This window comes from Echinops telfairi, unplaced genomic scaffold (assembly GCF_000313985.2).
Source record: "Echinops telfairi isolate 266 unplaced genomic scaffold, ASM31398v2 ScPeMD7_7469;HRSCAF=8507_1, whole genome shotgun sequence".
Taxonomy (NCBI): Eukaryota; Metazoa; Chordata; class Mammalia; order Afrosoricida; family Tenrecidae; genus Echinops; species Echinops telfairi.
The window spans coordinates 22,211,750-22,221,510 of NW_022111373.1; the positions used below are offsets into that span (position 1 = coordinate 22,211,750).

General features: G+C 36.8%; 1 protein-coding gene across 2 annotated transcripts in view; it reads right to left on the bottom strand.

Moving 5' to 3' along the window:
• PRR16 (proline rich 16) overlaps positions 1-9,761 on the bottom strand; it is a 254,553-nt gene that overhangs the window by 97,000 nt on the left and 147,792 nt on the right. Inside the window, exon 2 of one of the 2 annotated variants that reach the window (XM_045285301.1) lies at positions 7,752-7,849. The exons of the other annotated variant lie outside the window; for it this stretch is intronic. Coding sequence (XP_045141236.1) covers positions 7,752-7,763 — 12 coding nt within the window. The 5' untranslated portion in view covers positions 7,764-7,849. The remainder of the gene's footprint in view (positions 1-7,751; positions 7,850-9,761) is intronic. 2 annotated transcript variants of the gene reach the window in all.

Consider the following 9,761-nt stretch of genomic DNA (forward strand, 5'->3'; position numbering starts at 1 on the left):
TGAGTGAAAGCTTGAGGGACAGGTAGGGAGAGTGAAGCCGGCTCAGGCTGGGAGTCAGCAAAGACACCACCGCAAAGGACTAGAGTAGGCCTTTGAGATAAGACTAGAATAACAGAATGGGCCAGAAAAACGCTGAATTGAAATAAACATATTCTATGTGCAAATTTCCAGAAGCCAAAGGATTTCAAGGAATGGCTTGCTTGGCAGAGTGCAGGGTATGAAAAAACAGAGAAGATTTATGTGGGGACAGACACGATCACACTGGATAAATAATAAAATAGGCAGTCAAGAAAAGACTGACTAATGTTGAGGATGGTGTGTTGGAGGTTTTCCATGTTTACTGACAAAAAATTTCTGTTGAAGTAAAAAACAAAACAAATACCTTTCTGTTTTTCTGGAGAAAATGGATAATAAGATGGCAAAAGGGGATGCAGATACTAGCTAGGAGCTCATGTAAGAAATATAATTTAAAAACATGTGTAGAAGAGACTGGTTGAATCCAGAGACTTTTGCCCTTGTTCACTGTACAGGCCTACAACTAAACTGCCCAATGTTCAAACACAGACAGGCCTATCACTCTGAGTCAGAATCATCTTGATGGCAGTGGGATTGTATTTGGTTTTTGATTTATAGAGTGCAAAATAATACTATGGAGTTATTCACACTTTAAAATAATCAACCATAGGAAATCAAAAGGCCAGTATTTGCCCTGGGATAAATTCAGAGGGTGAGGCATTGATAAGGAAAAAGGATGAATAAAAATAAACATGTAAAAGAAGGAGGAAGAGTTCTGCTACACTGTGGGAATTGAAAACAATAGTGTGAAGCAAAATGTCTATGAATTATTGAGTGGAAGATCATTATGTTCTGTAAACCATCTCAAATCACAACAGATTTTTTATTTCAATATAGGGATTCCTAGGGTGAAAGCAGTGTAGAGGTTAAAAGGAAAAATGATTCAGAATATATTTTTAAGATAAATTTTTTTAAATCTTTCAAAGGATGGATGCAAATTGAAAGACACACCAGATGGCACCTAGTTTTTGATCTTGACAGTGTACATATCATGTTATTTTTACAGACATAGGGAAAGCGAAGGGGGGAAAGAGTCATACCTGGATATTCATTCTAAAGCTTTGCTTTCAACATGTTTAGTCTGAGATGCCAACTAGCCGATGGCAATGATGGGGAAAGAGGTTAGGGTGAGAGAGAGAAATGTGGAGGTTTAAAGCCATTTAAAGCAGTTATGTACTTCCCTGGGGCTTGATGAGATCTGCAAGGACATATGGAATATGGGGGTGGGGAGGAAGGAAAAGGAGGGAAGAGAAAGGAGAGTTAGAGCAGGTCAGGAGAGAATTCCGGTTCTATGACATTTCAGGAGCTTGAAAAAGCAAGACAAATTTAGTAACAACAAAAACAACAAGATTAAGAAGGAGTGCCAGTGAGGTCAAAGGTGCAATGCAAATTTATTTGTTCAAGCATAGAACCTTGACAGACAGAATTGGAACAAGAACCAGAAAGTGTTCTCTGGCATTTCTTCCACACACTGCCTTGCTAGTAGAGGAAGTCTGTTGACCTCCATCATACAACTACTCCTTTGCTGATGAAGGCGAGCTGTGAACAAGACTTCTCTGGAGCAATATCTGCAGTATTTGATTTGACAGCAAAATCAAGCAGTTCTATCTTGGGAGCACATTTTCCTGCAGGTTATCAATCATGGACTGCGTCTGTGGAGAATTCCAAACTAACCATGAACCAGATCAGCCTATTTCATCACTGCGACGACTGGCCTTTCTGTCACTGTGCTAATTCCTCATTATCATCCTATTCAAGGATATTCTTTATGACAATTAACATCTGATACATTTCTTTCACTATTTTATTACAATACAAAATCTTACAAATGTTCAAATAGCTATTTCTCATAGTCTTTTAATTTATATTTTAATATAATATGTGTGGCTTCAAAAGCTTAATGAAAAAAAAATCCATTATTTTCTAATGTCATTTTTCATGGGCTATTTGAAGCCCTCTTATGTTTTATTTTATTTGGGGTTCATGCATATATAGAAAATTAGGTGCCTTTTTGACAATTTTTATACAAATTGCCCCTTGCCATTGGGAACAGTCTTTTATAGTGGGTCAAACCTTGCTCTAGGTACAGTTTCCAGGTAAAGATCAGGGTGATCAGCAACTTTTTGCTCACACCCTTTTTTCTGTCTCATCTTTTCTTCCTTCTTTCCCTCCCACTCTCCCTTCTTTTTTGATCTTTCAGAAAAGAGCATTGACAAGTTGTTTCTTTACACTGAAGATATATGTTCTGCTCTACAAATTATCGTTCAAAATACTTCATGTTTCTAGGAATCTATAAGATAAAAGGGAAAATGATTTTGGCTTGGGCTAGAAGCCACCACATGCTTGACTGGAATTCAAACATATCAAGGGCAAAGCTGTGTTTAAATAATCTGTATATCAAAATATCTTTAAATCTTGATTTCTAACTTAGTATCCATTACAACGGGAGAAAGATGAGGCTTCCTAGCCCCACCCAGAGGTTCAGACTCAGTAACCCACAGGGGCAGTCCTTCCTGTTGCGTAGGATCACCGTGAGGTGGCCGAGCCTCAATGACAATGAGCTTGGAGTTACCCAGTACAATGTACATATTTCGTGAAAGGTGAGTCAATAAATAAATGAATGAAAGAAGAAACATGTAAGGATTAAATTGTGTCACTCCCCACTCTTCCTAAATATATGACAACTTGGCTAAATCCTAATTTTTAATTTTCTGTAAGTAGCCTGCCTGTGATGCTATAAGGCAGGAGTAAAGGCAGCTATGCTAATGGGGCAGGATACAATATATACAATTAGGGTACATGTTGAATTAATCCCTTTAGAAATACAAAAAGACTAAACATAGGAGCAAACCAAAGGACCTAACTACCCCCAAGAAAGAAGAGTCAAAAACGAAATGGTCAGTTGGACCCACTGAGTTCTTCCCACAAGGGAAGACGGAGGGTAAGCTACATGCTGATCAAGGGAGGCTAGACCCACAAGGAAACCTTCCCCCAGACAAAATAATACACCGTAGTCCCCGAGAGCTGGCATGCTCTGAGTTTGGACTTCTAGCCTCGTAAACTATGTGAGGATATTTTTTGGTGCTGTTAAGAACCATTCATTTACTACATTTCTGTTATGGTAGCCCTAGATAATTAAGACATTACTAGATTGATTCAAGGTATTCTTTTTGAGCTTGATAAAAATGGTAACAGTGTCAAAAATTTGCTTTACTCTATTTTGAATTTCACTTAGGAGTATTTTTCTCATTGCTTGGATTCATTAGCGTCCCAAATTATCCAACCTGCCATTAATTAGGCATATAATTACCCTGAAGATGAAGATAAAATAAATAGCTGCTTTAAGGCACAATGGTTAAGTGCTTTGCCCTTCAGTCAATTCTGACTCGGGGCACCCCCGTGTGTTCCAGGATAGAAATGCACTTCCGCGGTTTTCAATGGCTGTGACCTTACAGAAAGAGATCACACAGCCTTTCCTTTATGGCACCGCTGGATAGATTCAAACTTCTGACCTTTCTGAGCGCAGCCAAGCTTTACCATGTAACTATAATCAATAACAATATTAAATGCTGGGTTCTCTTTTTTGCTTAACGTCCCTCTTATATTTCAACATAACGCATTTTACTGGTCGCTGCTGAGTCAAATCTCAACTCATAGCAACAACAGAGGACAGAGAGGAGCTGCCCCTGGGGTTTCGTAAATGGCAATCTTTATAGAAGGGAGCCTAGGCTGCACCGGACGAAAGCACCCAGTGTTCATGACAAAGTCAGCAGTCTGAACCCACCGGCTGCTCTGTAGGCATAACACAGGGCAGTATATTCTCTGAAAGACTTATACCCCTGAGAGCCCTACAGGCTAGTTAGGCTTTTTCCTGACAGTCAAACTGGAACCCATGGCAGTGGATGGATTTTTCTTTCTTTTATTTTTTCACCTTTACAGGGGCAGATTGCCAGGCATGTGTCTCGTGGAACTGCTGGCAGGATCAAACTGTTCAGCATTTATTTAGCAGCTGAACCCTTACCCACTGCACAGGCAGGCACCTTGCTTAAGATATAAGCCCAACATCCCACATGGTTTTGGAAAATCACTGCTAGTTCTAAACTTTATTTTTACTAGTCAAAATTATAATGACATTGACAGTGAATTAATCATTTTAATCAACTGAACTCAGCTGAGATAGTTAAATATCTAGACCTTAAACCAGTTTCAGAAAAAGAAAAAAATATATATATGTATACACACACACACACACACATATATATATAGAAACTTATACACACACACACAAATGTTTGATAGGGGTTGCTATAATCTACTGTGCACACTCAGAAAACAAGGTGTGTAGGATTATTCATGTGCACATGTCTAAAATATGTGATGCAAATTGTCTACATTCTTGCTTCTATGGAGGTTTCTGCCTGTATTTCTTCTAAGAAAATGTATTATTTCTGATATAGTCAATATTGTTCACTGATATCATAATTCTTCAATAACACCATAATTCACATTCATCGATTCTTCTTAAGTTTTCCTTACTCATTATCCAATTTTTGTGTGCACACGAAGGAAATAAAAATTCTATGGTTTGAGTGAGGCATGCCTTAAATCTAAAAGTGACATCTTTGCTTTTCTTAAAGAGGTATTTTGGAAGCAGGTTTGCCTAATTCAATCATTTGTTATTTTTTGATTCCTGCATCCATGAATATTGATTGTAGATTCAATAACAATAAAATCTTTGACCACTTAGCCCTTTTCTCTTTTTGTCATGATGGTTCATGCTTCGAGTGGTGAGGACTTTTGTTCTCATTAAATTTGAGATGGGACCCTTACTGTAGTCTGTGGTCTTCATCAATAAGTGTTTCAAGTCCTCTTCAGTTTCGACAAACAAAACTGCATCATCTGTGATCACAGATTGTTAATACGACTTCTCCAAGCCCCGTGTAGTGCTCGTCGTCATATGGCCTTGGATCTGTAGTATTTGCAGTGTTTAGGTTAAATAGGCATGAGCACATGATGCTACACTAATGGACACCTTTTAAATTTTATAGAACAGATCATCAGCTTCACATCCAACAAATCAACAAAACACATTTGTTTCTGTTTATTCATTTCTCTCCTCTCAATGTGTCAACACTTTTCCCACTGATTTTTAGCCATTCCACATCCCCATGTGCTGTGAGAACAACCGGCCCTGGGTCTACATACGGATTATACCTGAACACAATGACATGCTCTCTAATTCCCATTCTTCACCAAGGTCTCCATAGTTTGGGATGAGCTACAGAGTCAATAAACCATGGCAGAGTCAATAAGATACCAGAAAACATCTTCGTAGTAAGCTCTGCTTTCTGCCAATATTCATCTAACTTATCAATGATATCTCTCCTTGTAAATTCTCATCATTCATTATTTTCCAAAAGAATCCTTCAATATCTCAACTCAAAGGTTAATTTTTTTAACCCCCTCAGTTTTTTGCGTGAGTAATGCTGTTTCTCAAACTTAAAGAATTTCCCAATTGGAATAGATTAAAATGAACCCTAAATTTATATATAACTTATATCTAGAAAATTGCTGGGGAAAACAAATATTACAGTCCCACAATTGAAAATATTTTACTAATTATTTTTAAAATTCCAGGTACTGATGTATGATTTAGAAATTGTATTTAACAGGCTCCCCACCACAGAATTAATATCACTCAAATGAATTAACTTCGACTAGAGTAGAACAGGCAGTCTCGGGTTATAAATGAGATCCATTTTTTTCTTCCTTATTTTTTTGGAGATCCAGTCTTAAATTTATCTTTAAGCTGAATTTGTAGGTAATTCATAACAGGGAAACATTTTCTTATCTAACCTTAGTCTAGTACCATGGAGCCCTGGTGGCGCAGTGGTCCAAGAGCTGGGCTGCGAGCCAGAGGTCCGTCTTTGGAACCCACAGTGGCTGCACATGTGGCAGCTGTGAAAATCTGCTGCTGCACAGCTCACAACCTTCAAAACCCCATGGGCAGTTCTATTCTCCCCTATATGGCCGCTCATTTAAAATCCACTCAATGACATTTGATTGTTTTAATCATTTTACTGGAGGCTCATACAACGCTTATCACAGTCCATTCATCCATCCATTGTGGCAAGCACATTTGTACATATGTTGCCATCATCACTCTCAAAACATTTGCTTTCTGCTTGAGCCCTTGATATCGGACAGGGTAAGATATGACAAAATAATAATAATTTATGAATTATCAGGGTTTCATGAGGGAAGAGGGAGTAGAGAGGGAGGCGGAAAGGGACAATTGAGGGTTTTTTTAAAAAAATGTATGAGGTTTTGTGCAAGAAAAAGCTTGAGATTTTTCGGAGATTCAAATTTTCATGTGCAGCACATGCAGGTGACTGTGATGAAGACTTGTTGTGTGTAAGTGTTTATTTAATCATTGCAAAGTGGTGTATATGTACATAACATTATAGGGCAGGTATGAGTTGTATGAAAATAGAATGTTGGTACCTTGAGGACTGCCTGAACTTCCTAAAACATAATAAGGTTTGTCATGTATGAAAGAAAAGCAGTATTTTAATCATACCAATAATATTTCAGTATTTGACACACTCTAAACATCTTTCATTTTTTGTTTTATAATAAGTTATCCTTTTAAAACTAATAATGCAATCTTTCTAGTGTTAGCTAGCTACAGAAATATTTATATCCATATTTAACACAAAATTAGCTGTAGTGCTTTATGTAGTTAGGAAGCTGAAGATTAATTCAGTGCTCTAGAAGCGTCATACAATAACGAGCAATAAACTCACATTCTTTAATCCACAGAAAAATATTGGGAACAATGAAACCCTTATTGGCAGCCTCTTCTGATGGAAGAATAAGAAATTGCAAAAGAAGAACTCTGTTGCCCTTGACTACATATTTTCATTTCATTAGGCATTCACAGCTGTTAAAGGTAATGATCCTTCTTATGGTCACATATGGTATAGCCAAGACTGTCTCTGAATTAAGAATGAGCTCTATGTACCACAAACTAACCTTTAAGAAATAAAGAAGCAATGGCTCAAATATGTGATCCTAAACGATCATATCTTTTTTATGTATATGTCGTTTTAAATGGTCAAGGTTACTAGTTCCCTATACTCAGGATCTAAAGGAAAAATAATGAAATATAAGTTAGTTTTATTGGTAGAAAATATGGATTTTCTAACATGAACTCATTAATCATGGCACTTTGAAAAAAATCTGTAATTAAAAAAATACATACAAATGTTCCTTAAGAAAATTTTGGAATGTATAACTCTTTCACAGTCTTGAATGGATTAAGTTGTAAGATTTATTCATAAATACAATCTTTTAAAAGATAATTTTGAAGCCCTACAAACAAAGTTTTTCTAAAATTCTTAATATTATAATACATATTTTCCTCTGTGGAATTTAAGCATAAGACACAGACTGAAAATATGACAGCTTATATGCTGATAAATAGTGTTGTGATTGTTAATCATGTTCACCGTGATCAATATTTAATACCTTTAGCATTCAAAGAGATTTAATTGTTAACTGCAAATTTTTTGCAATTTCAAATAACAAATGAAATACTAGATTTCCAAGTCCTTAGACATGCTGGTCATGTGTTGTCCAAATTCCTGAAAATATCATGTCAAAGTGGCGCTGACCTTCTCGGGCATTTCCTGGTGTCCTGGTGTCACTGTCTGCCTGCAGCTCTGTTTCCCTGTTTCACCATGTGGGGAGGTGGGAGTAGGTTATGGAGCTTCTGTTAAAAAAATTAAAGAACTTTTTAAAATAGTGTATTCATTTTAGATTTTCTAAAACCAACTGAACTTAACAAGGTTCAGGAGATTATGAATGGGGGCATGAGCATCAGTCATAAAAAGTAATGGAATGTCTTGTTGAAGCTGCTTCCATGAATGAAAAGAGTCAACAAAGGAGGCATTTCTATGGAGGTGAATCATGTGAGAGACCGCATGATGTGAGTGAGAACATAAGAACGATGAATATGAATCTGTGAATCATGTCTTCAAGAATGTTCACTGAGCACCTCTTCTTTCTAAGAATTCTGTGACAAATCACTGGAAACTTCCTTCAAGTCAACATTGAGTCGTTATTCAGTACTGTTTGAGTGTTGTGTTCCAATTAGTAACGGGCAAATTAGCATCAGCTCAAGGGTCAGTAATAAGAAAGAGAAGGGGTTGGAAACCATACCACAGACCTGATCAAAGTCGCCCAAGTGATATAGCGTAGCCTCTGGAAATGATAGTGTCACCAGTGAATATTTGAAGGGATACCCTGTCTCAGGAAATCTAGGCTTGTTGTGTGAAGTGTCAACAGATTTAATCAACCTCAGGGAAACATACTCAGGTTACACCAAGCCAAAGAGGAAGTGGCAGAGGCGAAATGGTCTCTTGGCAATGATCCTGTGAAGAGGGTAAGTGTCAGAGGGCACGAAGAGGCCTTAACCATGCTGAGATGCTAGATTCCTGCTCCCTGAGCTGGCTGGGTCTCATTCCTGCTTTAACCCTTTAGAAATATGTCCCCCAAACACTGTAGTTACTGTTCTGAGACTGGGTCAAAGTAGGTATGCATAATAAGGTATCCGTTATACAGTTTAAGTCATAGAGTTGGCTCAATCATATATTCTTTCATTGCTAACTAAGGAGCCACCATGACACTGTATGACAGTGCCAAGTATGAAGAAGAGATGAGAGAACTAGTCTCCCTTCTTCGGGGATCCAAAGGGCATTATCCTTGGCAAGTAAGTTCTGCCTCAGCTTCCACTGTTTCCCGTATCATGGCTGATTTTCTTCATCAACAATACTTTTTAATATTAACAGAAAAAAGTAAAATTATATCTGTGAATAAACTGAAGGAATGCAACTTCGTTACCTAGCCAACCACATATGCATGAGTTCAACAAATACTCAGTGAACACAAATTATGTTACAGGAACATTTCTAGGTATAGAATGAGTAAAACTTTTAAATTCTCAACTGGACTTTTTTAAAAGTATATGGGAAATGGAAATAAAAGGTAATGGACTTTTTCAAATAATTTTAAAGCCCCTTCATATATTTAGTATAAGAAATATTTGTGTTAATAATAAATTATAAAGATTGAATGCAAAATGCCAACTTCAATAATAAGTCTGGTGAATGCCATTACATTAGTATTATTTAATTGGCTGTGGTGGGAGATGTGAAAAAGTCCTCACAGTTGCTAATCAAAGTCAGCTGTTCAAATCTACTAGTGGTTAGGCAGGAGAAAATATTTGTGAATAAATATAAGAAACCTCTGAGGCAGTTCTACTACTTCCAATAGGGTCACTATGATTTAGAATCAAATTAACATCACACAGCAACCACCCTATTTAATTGTGAATCAATATTGAAATATTTTTTATCAAAACATTTAACAAAGTTAATAAGACAAAAATAAAGCAATCAAAAATTTCAATTACATCTCACATTCAGCCTAATATTAGCCATTCCAAATAATATTGAAAAACTCAGAGACTCATTAAGTTGTTATACTAGAGTAGGAAAGAACCAAACAAGTAAAATCCATGCTATTTTAAACACTTCTGATGGAATTTATGTACCTCTTCCCCTGTCTCTCTCCCCATGAAGCGCTTAAAACAAAAACAGAAACAAAGAAACAAAAAATTAACA